This window comes from Hippoglossus hippoglossus, chromosome 9 (genome assembly GCF_009819705.1).
Source record: "Hippoglossus hippoglossus isolate fHipHip1 chromosome 9, fHipHip1.pri, whole genome shotgun sequence".
Classification (NCBI taxonomy): domain Eukaryota; kingdom Metazoa; phylum Chordata; class Actinopteri; order Pleuronectiformes; family Pleuronectidae; genus Hippoglossus; species Hippoglossus hippoglossus.
In genome coordinates, this window is record NC_047159.1 from 1333899 (window position 1) to 1351606 (window position 17708).

General features: G+C 42.7%; 3 protein-coding genes across 4 annotated transcripts; all 3 read left to right on the forward strand.

The window, feature by feature from the left end:
• Positions 1–1196: 1196 nt before the first annotated feature.
• LOC117768415 (natterin-3-like) lies at positions 1197–3726 on the forward strand. The gene is made up of 3 exons (XM_034596728.1): positions 1197–1215; positions 2063–2156; positions 2572–3726. Exons 2-3 carry the CDS (start codon positions 2063–2065, stop codon positions 3657–3659), a joined length of 1182 nt encoding a protein of 393 aa, XP_034452619.1. The 5' UTR covers positions 1197–1215; the 3' UTR covers positions 3660–3726.
• Positions 3727–6917: 3191 nt separating this feature from the next.
• Positions 6918–9111, forward strand: LOC117768410 (natterin-3-like). Of its 2 annotated transcripts, XM_034596720.1 has the most exons (3): positions 6918–6946; positions 7737–7848; positions 7944–9111. In XM_034596720.1, the coding sequence occupies exons 2-3, from the start codon at positions 7737–7739 to the stop codon at positions 9032–9034; spliced, it is 1203 nt and encodes a 400-aa protein (XP_034452611.1). In that variant the 5' UTR covers positions 6918–6946; the 3' UTR covers positions 9035–9111. The 2 variants fall into 2 exon arrangements, with proteins under 2 accessions (XP_034452611.1, XP_034452610.1); XM_034596719.1 differs by lacking the exon at positions 6918–6946 and having other exon boundaries at positions 7571–7848.
• A 588-nt stretch (positions 9112–9699) lies between these two features.
• Positions 9700–13950, forward strand: ptrh1 (peptidyl-tRNA hydrolase 1 homolog). Its single transcript, XM_034595356.1, has 5 exons — positions 9700–10382; positions 12451–12670; positions 12897–12996; positions 13202–13247; positions 13351–13950. The coding sequence occupies exons 1-5, from the start codon at positions 10197–10199 to the stop codon at positions 13585–13587; spliced, it is 789 nt and encodes a 262-aa protein (XP_034451247.1). The 5' UTR covers positions 9700–10196; the 3' UTR covers positions 13588–13950.
• The last annotated feature ends 3758 nt before the right edge of the window (positions 13951–17708 follow it).

The following is a 17708-nucleotide window of genomic DNA, read 5'->3' on the forward strand; positions in this document are numbered from 1 at the left end:
TAGCATAAAGCCTGGAAACTGGGGGGTTAAACAGTTACCTAGCTAACAGTCTAAAGATGGACGGCATGACAGCTCAAAACATCTCAATCACCCCCTGGTGGCTGGCTGTAGTACAGGTCATAAACTCCACCTCCTCCATGTTAGCAGATGGGACACGGCCTAAACAAAACGGGGAACAAATCTAAGTAGATGTTGAAATATCTAATACATCCAGCAGGTGGCACTAAGACATCACCAACAGCACAATGTAGAGAAGCTCCTACAGTAAAGATCAAGTCTCATTCGTGGAGCTCGTCACATAAATAATTAATACTCCACATATTACATGTAATATTTAATATTTATATATTATTCTTAGACTGGATTTTCAATTCAATTTGTAAATACAAAGAACAAATAACCAGTTTTGTGTTTGATTGATGGACAATTCAAATCTATAAGTCCTGCATGAGGTGTGTGACACCTGAGCCGTCTCCGTGGCAACTGATCGAACCGACGAAGACTACGAGATGTCGTTGAAGGAAAAGCTTCGAGTCGAGTTGTCCTTCGAGGTTCGGCTCATCCTCCTGATCTCTCACATGATGGCGACTAAGAAGAAGTGATGAAGTGATTTATTTCTTCTTGTGGTCGTGAGAGCAGATTCTTTTATTTCCTTTAGGAATTCTGTGATTAGCAGCTGATACACTTCAGGTCAGCGAGTGAGATAGTGTGAACAAAAGAGCTGCTGATAGGTCACGTCCTTATCGGCCTGGTGTCCTCTACACGTTAATAATCCTGAATCTTATCCTGGGTTTATCTGCCCTCGGGTTACAGTGGATCAAGAGAACAGCACGATCACGTTACAGAGAAAGTTACTGATGGACGTTTTCACTTCTGTCTCTGACAAACTAACCTAACAAGTGAACCAACCAACAAACACAACTACAGAACAACGAAAACAAACTCACCAACAAACCAACAAACCAACAAACACAACAAACACAACCACTAACCAGCAAACAAACCAACAACAAACCAACATTCACGAGAAAGAAAATCTAAAAACCAAATCCAAAGAAATAGTGAAAAGGAGCCAGCAGTCCTCCTCAGCTGTGAACAGGCCCTTTGCACCAGTTTGTGTTGATTGGTCGAAGTCAGCGAGTTTTTATGATTCAGTCATAAATCATGTTTATAAAGCCGGAGGAGACGGAGCCAGCGGGGGAGCGACTGTGAACGGTGAGTGCTGCTCAGTCTCTTTCCACTTGTAGTGATGTTATTAGTACAGTTTGATATTTACACTATTGTTTTGTTACAGTGTTTCAGCTGAAGACTTTAACTCAATTAAAAAATGTATCATAATTAATTGTTGCACTATAATAAATATATATGAAAAATAATTGTTTAATTAAAATAGAAAAAACTACTTTAGATCATCGTTATATGAGAATATGATAATAAATATTACACTATACTCATGATATTCAAAGACTTATATTATTGTGCTTAAATAATAGTTTGATAAACTACGACTATTAATAGTGTGAATAGTGAATTATAACAGTGGTGGTATAACTGAAGCTGGATTTTCAAATATAAGATTTTTACAGTAAATTTGAAATGGACACAAACAGTTAAAGTCTTTTAAAACTCATGATTTATACATTAAGTGTTGTTTCATCTACCGTGTTATTTAACACTCTGCTCATGTATGTTGTAACAGGAATAAAGCTTGTACTTGTTTTTGCAAAATAAAACATAAGATCACTATTGTTAGTCAGACAATTTTCTTTGACAACAACATTCAACATAATGTTACAGATTGAAAACATTAACGTTGAAAGACATAGAATAGGATTAAAAAATGTAAAACTAAATCTGACAAAATACATTAGTACAGTATGTATTTGTTATTATTAGTATTAGTACTTTAGGGGAGTTTGTCTCCAGTGCTCAGCCCAGAGGAAACGATGGAGTCGTCCACTCTCATGTCTGAAGATTAAATGTTTAGATCCTGATTCTGTTCAAAACTGATTTAATCGTATTGATGATAACGATGTGAGAATGTTTTGTGTTTGATTCCCAGATGAAGCTGTTCCTGTTGCTGCTGTGGGGCCTGATGGCTCTGACCTCCGCCGGTCTGCAGGACATCGTGAAGAAGAGCTCGCAGCTCAGGAAAGGTGAACCTTCAGATTATTGAGACATAAACAGGTTTAGACCATAAATCACTTCTAATGCAGATGATTTCTTTTCTGGAAATTCGTCCGATAGTTTTTGCATAATCAAACAAACAAACAAACGGGGGTGAAAACAAAATGCTTTTAACAGAGGTGATGACAAAATATATATATGAGAAACATTAATTTAACGTCTACTTAAATTTTTTGGTGAAGCCCATGTCCCATACACTAACATGGAGGTAGGGTTTGTGACCTATACTGCAGCCAGCCACCAGGGGGCTGCTTTTAAGTGGAGATATTTTGGCTTCGCTTTCGGGAGCTGTCATGTCGTCCATCTTTATTTAGTCCTTGTTTTCTACAGATAATACCATGAGATGAACATGTGGTTTAACATGTGACCTTTTATCTCCCACAGTTTCTTTGCTGAACCCAGAGCTGGAGGACCTGGAGCCTCAGTCCACCGGTAACAACGTGGTGTCGAGTCCTCTGACCCCCCCCGACCTGGAGCAGCAGCAGGACCTGCCTTCCTCCTACATGTTCACCGATAACGTGAACCTGGAGTGGCAGACCTGGAACGGCTCTCTGCCCAACGGAGCCGTTTCCATCTACAACGGCTACACCGAGCGCAACGACTACATCTGCAAATACAAGTGTGAGGCCGGCTTTTACAACCCCAGCCTGGGCCCTTACTGCCGATACCCCTATGGAGACCGTGAGTACTACGCCCCCGAGTTTGAGATGCTGGCCAACAGGGACAACTTTGAGTTCCTGGAGTGGAAGGAAGGTTCCTACGGTTCAGTGCCGCAGAATTCAGTCAGAACCTGCCCAGGTGTTGGCATCTACGTTGGCAAGAACAAGTACGGTCTCGGGAAGGTGGTTCCTCAGTTTGAGGCCTTCTTCCTGCCTTGGGAAGGCGATGAGTATTGGTACAAGAAGTACCAGGTCTTGGCCATCAACAGGGACGCCTACAGCCAGCACATCAGTGACGTCAAGTACGCCATCGACGAGGTCGCCATCTTCCAGTATCCTCCTGAGACCATGCGTATGTCCGGGGTCACCAACAACGATTGCCAGACGGTGGTGAAGACAGTCACCATCTCAAAGACCACAGAGGTGGAGACCACGTGGAACATCGGCCGATCCACCATGCTCGGCATCACAGGCAGCATCACTGCTAAAATCCCATTCATTGGCTCCGGGGGCATCGAACTGGGTGGCGAGAAGACGCTGCAGTTCTCCAAAGGAACCACCACGGTGGAGTCGCTCAGCCACTCGGTGTCTGTGGAGCTCACGGTGCCACCGAACCACTCCTGCAGAGTCCGCATGGAAGCTCGCAAGATCAAGGCCGACGTCCCCTACACGGCTCGCCTCAGCCGCACCTACCGCAGCGGAGAGACCCAGTGGACGTCCATCACCGGGACGTACGACGGAGTCCAGATCGGAGAAGTGCGGGCTGTGGTGGACCGCTGCGAACCGGTGGTCGACGCCAAGCCTTGTCCGTGATAGACTGAGAGAACCCATTTCAACATCTGGTGTTTGTTGTATTAAAAAGTGTCTCAATAAAAAGAATTCCCACAAATCAAATCCTCCTCCATTGTTTTCACAAGCTCTTTACCAGCACAAAATAAAATACAAAAATACAACATATAATATATATATATATATATATATATATATATATATATATATATATATAATACAACATACACTGATTATTCCTTCTTTTCCTAAACTACAATGCAGAAAAACAATATTCTATTTTTTGTCCACAACATTAATCTGAGATTTATTAATTATACAGATAAACAGTAACTGTTAAATTAATAAAAATAAGTCAACCAGTTCTGTTGCTTCACATTGAAACATTCTTACACTTTTAGAAAAGAATAATTCATCTGCCCACACAAAGTGAAGCCCAACATCTTGATCTCCCCCTGGTGGCTGACTGCAAATTATGGAATAAACCTCCTCCATGTTAGCAGATGGTACATGGACCAAACAAAAAAATCAAAGTAGACTTTAAATAAATGTTTGTCTTTATATACAGTCACTGATCATCTTTATATACAGTCACTGATGGTCTTTATATACAGTCACTGATCATCTTTATATACAGTCACTGATGGTCTTTATATACAGTCACTGATCATCTTTATATACAGTCACTGATCCTCTTTATATACAGTCACTGATCATCTTTATATACAGTCACTGATCATCTTTATATACAGTCACTGATGGTCTTTATATACAGTCACTGATCCTCTTTATACACAGTCACTGATCATCTTTATATACAGTCACTGATCATCTTTATATACAGTCACTGATGGTCTTTATATACAGTCACTGATCCTCTTTATATACAGTCACTGATCATCTTTATATACAGTCACTGATGGTCTTTATATACAGTCACTGATCATCTTTATATACAGTCACTGATCATCTTTATATACAGTCACTGATGGTCTTTATATACAGTCACTGATCATCTTTATATACAGTCACTGATCATCTTTATATACAGTCACTGATCGTCTTTATATACAGTCACTGATCGTCTTTATATACAGTCACTGATGGTCTTTATATACAGTCACTGATCATCTTTATATACAGTCACTGATGGTCTTTATATACAGTCACTGATCCTCTTTATACACAGTCACTGATCATCTTTATATACAGTCACTGATCATCTTTATATACAGTCACTGATGGTCTTTATATACAGTCACTGATCCTCTTTATATACAGTCACTGATCATCTTTATATACAGTCACTGATGGTCTTTATATACAGTCACTGATCATCTTTATATACAGTCACTGATCATCTTTATATACAGTCACTGATGGTCTTTATATACAGTCACTGATCATCTTTATATACAGTCACTGATCATCTTTATATACAGTCACTGATCGTCTTTATATACAGTCACTGATCGTCTTTATATACAGTCACTGATGGTCTTTATATACAGTCACTGATCATCTTTATATACAGTCACTGATGGTCTTTATATACAGTCACTGATCATCTTTATATACAGTCACTGATGGTCTTTATATACAGTCACTGATCGTCTTTATATACAGTCACTGATGGTCTTTATATACAGTCACTGATGGTCTTTATATACAGTCACTGATGGTCTTTATATACAGTCACTGATGGTCTTTATATACAGTCACTGATGGTCTTTATATACAGTCACTGATCATCTTTATATACAGTCACTGATCGTCTTTATATACAGTCACTGATGGTCTTTATATACAGTCACTGATCATCTTTATATACAGTCACTGATCATCTTTATATACAGTCACTGATCATCTTTATATACAGTCACTGATCATCTTTATATACAGTCACTGATCGTCTTTATACACAGTCACTGATGGTCTTTATATACAGTCCCTGATTTGAATCTGTATACGACCAGTGAAGTAGAAGCGCTGACCCTCTGATCAAACCTCTCACACTCGTCTCACACAGTCCTCGTTCGAACATTAATAAATAAACTGATAATAACTTTGTGTCTCAAGGACGCACGCAGTCGGCCGTGACATCAGCGATTTCCCCCGATATGGCTGTGAGGGGAGAACTGGTTTAATCTTAATCTTTAAGCAGCCGGCGACATGACGCAACATGGACCTTCTTAATCAATGAGCCACTATTACAGGAGATCGTAATCGCGTTGTTCCCAGTCTGAGCTTATCTGAACGTACAGTATCTCGCATCGATGGAGAAAGAGCGCCGCAGCACTTTGGACATCGTGCGATCCACGAATCCCCCGATAGATACAGGACGTTAAATCCAGGATAACTTATTTATGAAGCACTTTTAACGGTCTCATAAAAGAGTCGGAGGAAGAGGAGGCAGAGGTTGTTTTCTGAACGGGGATCAATAAAGAACCTGTTATCACCATTAATACTGTTTCTACACTCGGGGAGCTGCAGGTGGATCCTGGTCAAGGGCAAACAGCATGAAGGACTTTATTGAAGTCATGCAACAATCGAGTTTCTACTTCATATAGACCAGATGATCTTAATATACAAAACTGTGTGCTCGCAAAATAAAGATGGACAACACTTCCTCCCACTAAGAAGCCTAAATATCCTGCACAAGAGCGACCAGGGGATGGAGTCGTGGTGGCGAGTCCGTCTCAGCTGCCAATCAGGACGTTTTACCCCTTTTTCATATTCTCAAAAGAACTGTTGTTGAATCAAGCTGCAGCATATTAGCCACACTCAGGATCATCCCTCCTCTAAATGTGACGGATTTTCATCAAGATCCATGAATTATTTTCTTACAAAGAAAAAAAAAATTCTTCCCTGACTCGAAAACATAATCTCCTTGGTGGAGGTTATGAAGACTGTGATATGAACTATGTAAAATTGGATTCAATCTCTACTTTTTTTGAGTGTGGTCCATGCCCCCTCCGCTAACCTGGGGTTTATGAGTTATGGAGGAGCCACCAGGAGGTGATGGAGATGCTTTGTCATGTCGTCCATCTTTATTTACCGTTCATGTCACTGAAGTAAATCAAACACACTCAGTCCTTGAAGGAGTTTTAAAGTAAAGTAATGTGAGAGGTGTCTCTGGTCATCAACACAAACACTATCAGGATTAAGCTGAGTGTAAACTCTGGGTCATGGAAGCTGCTCGCTCTGCTGTTTTATGGTCGGGGGGGGGGGGGGGGGGTGATAAGCCTGCGATGTGTTTTTAAACCTGAGTTCACACTGAGCCAGCGTCACTGCAGCAGGAACCTGTCCAGGTAAAAACTGATCCTCCAGCTCTGCTCCTTTTCCTGATTAACGTCATTTCACTGTTTAACTGATCATCGATCAATAGACAAGTTTCTTTATTATTTTTACTGTTTTTACAATAATAATTAATGACATATCTGGTTTATACATGTAGAACAACTTTCTTCATGCTGCACCTAAGGACCTTTTGTCTGTACTTTTGTAAATATCCTGCAACAATCCTACTTGACAATATTTTTTAAAGGGACTGAAGAACATTTTTTTCCCTCGTGCTCTGAAAATCAAAGACAAAATGTTCAAACAAATTTTTAAAGGAGCGTTACACAATATCAGATTTTTAATGTACAATACATTTAATTGTCTCAGTAGTAAAGATAATAAAACTCTCAAATAAGTAAACACATAATTAATTGATATAAACACAAGCCATAAATAGTCTATGGTATTAAAACAAATGAGTATATATATTCAGTTATATTCCACATATAGTAACACTGCACATTTATTTTTTTTATTTATCTCTACGTTTGTGTGGAATAAATTATTCTAAAGGATAAATAAAGGGAAAGTTGATGTTTAGTCATTAAACTTCATCTGGTTTTGAGCCAAAAATCGACTAAAATCTCAAACATCGTTCAAACGAATAGAAACATTTCTTTCACCAGCGCCTGGTTTCATATTGTTTATTTTATTTAACCAGGAAAAGTCGTGAGTGGGAACAAACCCTCTTTGACATGAGTTCAGTTTATGGTTCAGTTTGATGCTGACATGCCGGTTGTGTTTTGGCTGTTGATCCAGATGAGTTGGTGCGTCGCTGTCGTCCTGACGGTGCTGCAGCTCTGCAGCCCGGCGCTGCAGTCCAACCCACAGCTCTACGTGTCCCGGCTGCAGGACGGACAAGAGGAACCCAGTGAGTCGCATCATATTAAGAATTAAGAGTGAATAAATCAGCACCATGTCAACAGCTGCTCGATATCATTCAAAAATCTTTATCTTGTCCTGTAGAGCTGTGGCTTAACCCCACAAAGGAAGATGTTGTTCCTTCTCGTGATGTCATCAACCCTCCGTACGTTAGAGACTTCCCAGGAACTGAGACGACCCCTCACTCCTTCCCCATGTTTGAGGAACACGTCAACCTCAAGTGGGTCACGTGGAACGGCTCCTTCCCCAACGGCGCCGTCGCCATCTTCAACGGCTACACCGAACGCACCGACTACGTTTGCAAAGTCAACTGCGAGGCCGGTTTCTACACCCACAGCAAAGGAGGCTTCTGCCAGTACCCCTACGCCGACAGCGAGTATTCATCCTCCAAGTTTGAAATGCTGGTCAACGTCGACCACTTTGAGTTCCTGCAGTGGGTTGAAGACTCGTACGGATCCGTCCCCAAGTATTCTGTGAAAACCTGCCCCAACTCAGACATCTACGTGGGGAAAAACAAGTACGGACTTGGCAAAGTGGTGACCCAGCACGAGGCCTTCTTCCTCCCCTGGGAGGGCGACGAGTACTGGTATAAGTCGTACCAGGTCCTGGCGATCAACAGGGACGTCTACAGCCAGCACATCTCTCATGTGGAGTACGCCGTCGACAAGATGGAGCTGTTCCACCAACCTCCCGAGGCCCTGAAGCTCGCCAAGGTCACCAACCTGGAGTGCAGAGACGTGGTGAAGGTGGTGCAGCTGGAGAAGACCAGCACGGTGGAGAAGAGCTGGAACATCGGGAGGGAAACCCGCAACGGCTCCGTCTCAACCATGAAGGCCAAAGTGCCCATCATCAGCCCGGGGACGGTGGACTTCACCAAGGAGCAGACGGTGACCTTCTCCGAGGGAACCACCACGGTGGAGTCCATCAGCCACTCGGTCTCCGTGGAGCTGCTCGTCCCACCCAACCACTCCTGCACTGTGAGGATGGACGGCCGCAAGATGATCGCCGACATCCCCTTCACCGGCAGGCTGAGCAGGACCAACCACCAAGGAGAGACCCACTGGACGTACATGACGGGCACCTACAGCGACGTGAACGTCGGCGAGATCAACTCTGTGGTGGAGCGGTGTCAGCCGGTGCCTGACGCTGACCCCTGCCCCTCGGCTCAAGACTGAGGATCCGTCTGATCAACGTGATTCACAAGGCAACAATTAAAAACTGAGAAAAACTGTTTTCTGAATAAAAACGGTTAAAAACAAGAAGTTCTTCAATTTGTTTTGTTATTTCTCTCACTATTTTTCTTTTTTAACTTTGAGGAAAATGTTCTTTACCAATACTAAACATTTTGGGTTTTAGAAAAATTATGAAAACAACAATGAATACGGTGAATGTGAAACAGAGAATTTACAAATAAAAAATAAATAGAGACAATTTAAAACATCTGTTTAAAATCCATGTTTTTTATTTGATTATCTTTGTGGATTTTTATTTTATTGACATTAGTCAAAGATTCATTATTCACACAATGAAATCCTGCAAACACCGACTCATACTGACAAAATGAATCATTTACATTAGAGAACAGAAGACAAACTTAGAGACAGTTAACTGACACATATTCATTTAGATTATACTTCATATGTAAATGTAAACATTTTTAATATATGAAAAATGTACATGAGTTATTATAATTTTAAAGAGCAACAGTAATGAACTGTTGAACTTTTGCTTTTTATTACTTTTGACTGTGCACCTGTTGTGTGTAAAGGTGCAGGTCTCGGTCTCGCCTCTAGATGGCGGTGTAGCCTCGGCTCATGTTGTCTTGTTACTTCTCGTTGACTGCTGTGATGCAGCTACACGACCACGTGCTAACAAGCTAACAAGCTAATGTTGCCTCATGTCACGAGATGAGATGGTTTTTAAAACATTAATTATCCTTTAATCCGGTTTATATGTTTTTCTCTCACCGCGTTCAGCGGGTATTTCAATCCGGTGTCATCCCGTTAAGAGTTAGCAACAGGCTACAGTAAGCTAACGTTAGCCAGGAAGCTAACATAACCTTCACAGCTAACACGTGAAAACGAAGTTTAAAGTGTTTAAAATATCTCTGAGGAGAAGATGTTTGTATTAAAGCGACATTTTCAATAATAAGTTAATTCAAATACACTTTAATTGAACCAGAGATTCGGTTGAGATAGAACCAAACTCCATAGAGAAATCAGCTGATTGACGGGATCACCACTCGTTGGATTCTGGTTCTAAATGTCGGAGTCGTCGCTGTGAAACATTAAAAACAAGCGGAACTGGACTCGGTGAGAAAATCCGTTCTGCAGCCGAATGACTCTCATCACCGCGTGGAACCGTTTCCGTCGCTTCGTGTCTCCGTTGGTCCACAAGTTTCTGAGCTTTGTCACGATGCGTCGACTTTTAACCAGAGTTTTACACCGAGTTCTGCTGAACGAGTCCTTCTCACCTGTGATGGTCCCTGAGGCGGAGATCCACTCACACGGCCGCAGGAAGCTGGTGAGTGGGAAACCTTCATCTGCTAAGTACTGGACAATAACTTCATCATCTTCATCTGTTACATACTGTACAATAACATCATCATCTTCATCTGTTACATACTGTACAATAACATCATCATCTTCATCTGTTAAGTACTGGACAATAACTTCATCTTCATCATCTTCATCTATTACATACTGAACAATAATAATATCTCATCTTCATCTTCATCTGTTACACACTGGACAATAACTTCATCTTCATCTGCTAAGTACTGTACAATAACATCTTCATCTGTTACATACTGTACAATAACATCATCATCTTCATCTGTTAAGTACTGGACAATAACTTCATCTTCATCATCTTCATCTATTACATACTGAACAATAATAATATCTCATCTTCATCTTCATCTGTTACACACTGGACAATAACTTCATCTTCATCTGCTAAGTACTGTACAATAACATCATCATCTTCATCTGTTAAGTACTGGACAATAACTTCATCTTCATCTGTTAAGTACTGGACAATAACATCATCTTCATCTTCATCATCTTCATCTGTTACATACTGTACAATAACATCATCATCTTCATCTGCTAAGTACTGGACAATAACATCATCTTCATCATCTTCATCTGTTACATACTGTACAATAATAATATCTTCATCATCTGTCACTGTCACACACAGATATTTAATGAATGTTTCCTCAGTGTTCAACGTGACTCTCTAAACTCACAAGGCAACTTTAGATCTATAGATCGTGGAATAGACAACAGCTCACATCCTGTGGTTTAAAGATATTCTGTTAATTCTGATGAACAGGTTTGTATCATTCTGAGAAACCGTTCAAGGGTCGTTTCTATATTTAAGTCATGTTTATCTGAAAAAGACCTTGAAACATGTTCTTATCTCCACTCAGATAGATTGTACTGTAGCTCCGTGGACATGTTCCAGATGTTACATGGTCCTAAATGCAGCTGCTCCACTTGTTACCGTTACGATAAACAGGCAACATGAAACTCCTGCATTAACGTAGACGAGCTCCCAGTGGAATTCAGAATTGAGACACAGGACACACACACACACACACACACACACACACACATACACACACACATACACACACACACACACACACTTTGGCCTAACTTCAGTTGTTTTAAATGTGCGATATAAGTAATCCTGACCCTTTTAAATGTGAGTGTGAACAGCCTCAGTTTGTCCAAAGAGTTCAGTCACACACACGCCTTGTGGAACACAGAGCAGCTTTGTGTGTATAATGTTTACATGTATTTGTGTGGCACCATAATGACAATTGTGTGTGTTTTCTGAAAGCTCAGTGTAAAGAGCACAATGTTTGCAGTGTGTCAGTCAGAGTCCAACACAATGTGCTCTGTAGTGTTTCTGTCAGTGGATCAGTACCATCAGTACCAGGCAGCAGCTGTATCTTTGTGTGTGTGTGTGTGTGTGTGTGTGTGTGTGTGTGTGTGTGTGTGTGTGTGTGTGTGTGTGTGTGTGTGTGTGTGTGTGTGTGTGTGTGTGTGTGTGTGTGTGTGTGTGTTACTGTCTGACGCCTCCGCTGAAATACAAAGCTCCTCTGGATATTTCTGTGAGAATGAATGAGCTTTGTAGAAGCAAAACTAATTCACTGTGTCATCACTCTTTTATATGTTTTAATTATTTTCATTGGGACTTATTTTTAAACACACACATAACATAAGGTTTTTAAAATCACCGTCATCATCAATCATCAATGTTCCTTTCACCAAGAACACTTTAACTGAGCTCATCTCTCAGCTTGAAGCTCATTGGTTCCCACTGATGATTTAATCCTGAAAAACATCAAACAAACGTTATGTGTAATTCAAAAATATAACACTTCCTAAAAATGTTTCATAAACAGGGAGAAATTTAATCAGAATCTTAATAGGGACTATTTTCAGCAGTGGATGAATCTATGTTCTGAGATGTAGTGAATATTTGAAGCAGCAGGACGATGTGTTTGTGTTTAAAAAACGAAAAACTGCTCCATTATAGAACTGTGTGTGTGTGTGTGTGTCTGTGTGTGTGTCAGGTGGTGGGACTGGGCAACCCGGGGATGGAGGGTACCAGACACAGCGTCGGCATGGCGGTGCTTGGCGCGCTCGCCGCCCGGCTCGACGTAGCTGACCGTTGGCGCGGCGACAAGCAGGTGTCCGGTGAGGTCATCGTGTCGGAGATCCAACACACACACGTGGTGCTGCTCCGACCCAGACTGCTGATGAACATCAATGGAGTGTCAGTGGCCAAAGCAGGTGAGGTCACTGTGTGTGTCTGTCTGTGTGTGTGTGTGTGTGTGTGTGTGTGTGTGTGTGTGTGTGTGGTCGTAACCATCCTGTGGGGACCTAAATCACACAGGAAGTGAACAGACACACATCATGACAGTATCTAAACCTTTGTATCTCAACGAACAATTTCCTTTAAAAAGGGAGGAAGTGATGTCTCAGAATATCTTATGATCTTAACTCTCTTCTTCTCCAGCCGGTAAATACGGCGTCAGGCCTGAAGACATCCTGCTGGTCCACGACGAACTGGACAAACCTCTGGGGAAGATCAACATCAAACTTGGAGGAAGCGCCAGGTCGGTTCCTCGTCTCATAAATATCAGACCTGACATCTGGTGCATCTACAGAGAAACCAGATCCACGTTTTATTATCATGTTCGGTGATTGACAAGGTTCTGTGGTGCAAAGATAAACGTGGTGTACAAATCTATGATTAGTGGAAATTGTGAGGAAATAAGTGTTGTGCATGAAAAGCTTTAAACTTTGAATTCATCTTTGCAGAGGTCACAACGGAGTCCGCTCCTGTGTAGACTGTCTTCAGACGGATGTAAGTGTCCTGTAAACTACATCCAACACAACAGACTAAGACTAACTGCCGTTTGTCGATTTGTATTTCATTTTGGTCCGTCGTCCTCTCGTGTCTCCTGCAGGTGATGCAGAGACTTCGAGTCGGGATCGGACGGCCAACGGGGAAGATGTCGGTGGAGCGTCACGTCCTCGGCCGCTTCTCCTCGGAGGAGCGGAAGGTTCTGGACTCTGTTTTGGTCCAGAGTGTGGACCTCCTCCTCTCCCAGCTCTCCCAGCAAGAATCCAAACCGGACTCCCCCTCCTCCCCCTCCTCGCCAGCAGGGGGCAGAGGAGCAGCACAGAAGAGGACGGAGGGGTAGACCCGAGCTTCTCCAGCCGAGGACTCGTCTGCTGCCCAGAGCTGAACCTCAACATCTCTCTCTTATCAAACCCACAGCTGCCTCAAAGACAAATGTATTTATTCTCTGGTGTGAGATTAAAAGACTTAAAAGACAAAGTCCACAAGAATCAAGAAGATGCACGAGGAGCTGAGGTTCAACCACAAAGAGCCGTGATGATCTGAGCTCCTTTTTAAAACTGCTGCAGGTGATCGGTTTGTTCCTCTGAATCATTTCTCTCATGAATTTAAATACTGAAACAAAACCCTCAATAGATTCATTGTTTTCATTCATATTTGTCTGGTTGTTGATTCTTGATGCCTCAAAAACCTGCGAACGTTTGGTTGCAAATGAAGAAGTTATAGTTATAACATGATATGAGCAGGGGGACAGTGTGGTGGGCGTGCACGTGCTGGTGCACACAGGAAGCATTTGGTCGCTAGTTGCAGAAAGAGCGAGGCTAGCTGTTAGCAAAGACGTCAGGTCAGTAACTCGTAATCGATTCTCCGTGTTGTGTTCTACTCTGGTGGCTGAGGCTGCTGATGGAAGGAGGTCATGTGACAGGAGCCTGACGAATCACTAAAGTCCACGTTTGGACCGAAAAGACCCAATCGGCAAGAGGTCGTGAGCGTCTGCGCCATCGTTCCCAAACGTCTCAGTTTCTGCTCGTCCAGACTAAAACGCAGCCCCGGAGTTTTCAAACTGAAACGGGACCAGCAGCGTTTACAAACTTCTCTGTTTACGCGTCTCTATAACTCCTTCTGGACGCCGGACGTGTCTGTAGCAGGAGGAAGTCGTGTGGACGAGGCCCCAGAGGAAGTTTTCTCTGAAGTGATGCATCTCCAACAAGTCGCCCGAGTCAACAGACAAAAAGAAAACCCTCTTTTCGTGAAGTTAAACATTTTCTTTCTTTCTATCTGAGTGAAAGCGATCGTCCTCGTGCAGCCGTCGCTCGCACTCCGCACACACTCCCTCTGGATGAGGCTCCTTTGGCTCAAAACATATTGATTTCCTCTTATGATTGTCACACTAATTACACTTTTCATCAATTAGGGCTCTTTAATGGTCACATTGAGTCGAGGGGCGCGCCGCGTTCTCACACTGCGGAGAATGCCAGAGGAGGGGGGGGTGGTGGACAAATAAAAAAAAAAGAGAAGGGCCATAAAAGAGCATATAAAACAGCGGAAAGAGGCCGACGAGCTGCTGAATGAGGGAAATCAACACAAAGGAGCCGGTAGATTGCGATGGAGGGCTGAAGAAGAAAGGCCGGCGAGAAACAAAAGAGCCCAAACATTGTTTGGAGCCGGTTTGTTTGGAGCCTTCTGTCCCCGCGGCTCACAAAGGCAGCAGGGACACACTTGTGGACGTGAGGAAAGTGGGGGGGGGGGGGGGGGGGGGGGGGGGGGGGGGGGGGGTGCTGGACTCAAAGGAAACTTCTTCACTCTATGACAACCCCCACCACACACACACACACACACACACACACACACACACACACACCCTCCTCCCTGACCCCGTTGAGCCCATCAGGCCACTTTCCCAGTCACTGGTCAACTTTTCACCACCGGCTTCAATAACTTTTCTTCTGCCGGGGTCAGAGGTCAGCTGGACACCCGGGCCTTTAGACCCTCAATTTATTCAGGAATGGAAGCACCCCCCCCCCTCCCACCGCCTCCTCCTGATGCTCCACAGTGAAGCGTAGCTGGGCTAACAGGTGGTGGGGTGGGGGGGTCTTCCCTCAGATGTGCTGACTCTGCAGAAACAGAACGAAGGAGAATTATCAGAGCTACATTAATGGTTATAAACTCATTTATACTCTTTTAAAGCCATAATCAATATTTGTTGGTGTTTGGCTTCAGACAGAAACATCTCAACAGCTTCTGGACGGAGCACAAGGACAGTGGACGTCCTGGGGGGGGGGGGGGTGCAGTAACATCTACCAGGGGAAATACTTCTGAATACTGCAGCTTCTCCTTGAGATGAACATGTGGGGTCAAGAAATAAAAAATAATAAAACAATTTTAGTATATTTCACTTAAAAGTTATCCACCCCCTAACAAATATAAGTATATTCGACTTCAAATTAGTACAATATACTTACATTTGAAAGTAAGTCCATCAAAATTAAATTGTAGTAGTAAAGTACATTTGTTATCCAGGCTGACAGTGTAAGGGGCTCAAGTAACATTTTGAGGTTAGCATAGTAGTACGTGTTTCAAGTGCAACTCCAGCAGAGCTGAGCTGCTCTCAGACCTGCACTGAACTCCTGAGATCCTCCGCAGCTTCTCCAGCGACAGCCTCTGGAGTTTCTCCAGACTTTCTCTGCCTGTCCTCCTGGTATAAAGAGCTGATCTGAGAACAGGGGAGAGGATCCTCTGCTGGATTCACCGAGAGCGAGTGGGTTTGTTGATGATGCTACAAACATGAATAAAACAAAAAGAAAGCAAATATCTCCGGGTGAAACAGACGTGTCACCGACGTAGAAGACGCAGGAGTCGATGTTCTGTAAATGAAATCACGTGACCTCTGCAGTGGAGTTAAAACGTTTTGTCCTGACTGTGAACAAGTCTGAGCAGGAAACCTCCTGCTGCTGTGTGAAAAACAAACTGAGGAGGAAGTCTCTTAAGTTATCTTAAGGTTTTATCTTCTCTTTATAGAAGAGTGTGGTCTTCAGTTTGAGATCAGGACTCATTGAGACCTTCAGATGAATAACGCTCTCACTCAGATATTCTCTGCTTGAGCTTAGATTTCCAGCTTCAGCTCATCTCGCTCTTGCTTCTGTGTTCACGTGAACGTTCTTCCCTCAGATTTATCTTCAGCTCTCTAATTTTTACTTCTGTGTTTTGATTTGTTCGTCAAAATTCCCCAACCAATAGGAACGCCAGCAATTTATTATTGGCAAATAACTGATAATCAGAATTGTGCCTGAACCGCCTCTGTTGTCCCAAGATAAGATTTTATAAATTATATTAACATGATGTTTTCCTGTTCCTGTAAATACTAGTTTGCAGAGCACCCACTGTTTTTACTTTGTATATTAATACCAATTGTTCACTCTCTAAAAATATGGCTGAATATTGATCATTTAATTGTATATATTTCACATTAACATTCTATTTAAAACACTATAATAATAACTATAATATTTATAATACTGATGAACAGAGTCTCTGTGGCTCAGAATGGTTTTCAGCCCTGAACTCAGGGAACTTTTAATGTTGCTCATTGTGCTGTGGGGAGTCGTTGTGGAGTTTAACAGTAAGTTTATGTTGATCTTAATGTATATTATCTCTCGGTGTATTACTGTAACGTTCCAGCAGGGACCTGGAGAGCCTCCTCTCTCTCTCAGGAGGTCGTCCTGGTTTCCAGGCAGAGCCGCGTGTTACAGTGAATCCTTGTCGCCTCTTTCCGATGAGCAAGCATTAATAACGCGTCCTTCTCCCCTTTCATGGCTATAATCTCCAGTGATCTCGGGCCTCCCGCACTAAATTATTCGTACAGGGCCATGAAAAGGCAGCGTCGGGCCCCTTTAAGAGGCAAATGAGCATCAACGTGCGACGACGTCCCCAGCAACGGAAACGTTAAGTCACCACGGAGCAGGTTGAGGGCAGAGGGATCCACTGTGTGATGAGAGGGGACGGAAGGGCCCACCAGCTCCATCAACGCCATCATGGAGGCAAAGCCTGCTGGGTAATTTATTCCTTTCCTCCTTGTCTAATTGTTTACATTTGGCTTTTAGCGGCTCAGAGTGAAACAGTGAGGAACTGGAGCTCGAGGCCCAACAGGCGACTGAAGGAACCACGTTTAAATTCATCTCTAATCCAGATTTTCATTCTGATCTGCACCAACTTATCATAAAAATCAATCTCCTAAATGTGTCTGATCTCTTTCATCAGGTCTCAGTCATTGTTTTCTCAGAAATCAAAAATCCCTGATGTGCTGCTGCTCTGGTTCCTCACCAGTTTAATGAGTTCCTCTCTGAGCTGCAGACACAACGTCCTCCAGCAAGTTTCATGGAAATCTGTCCTGTTCTGTCTGTAAGTTTGCATCAACACATGAAAACATAACCTCCATCACAAGTAGGATCTAACATCCTCCAAGTG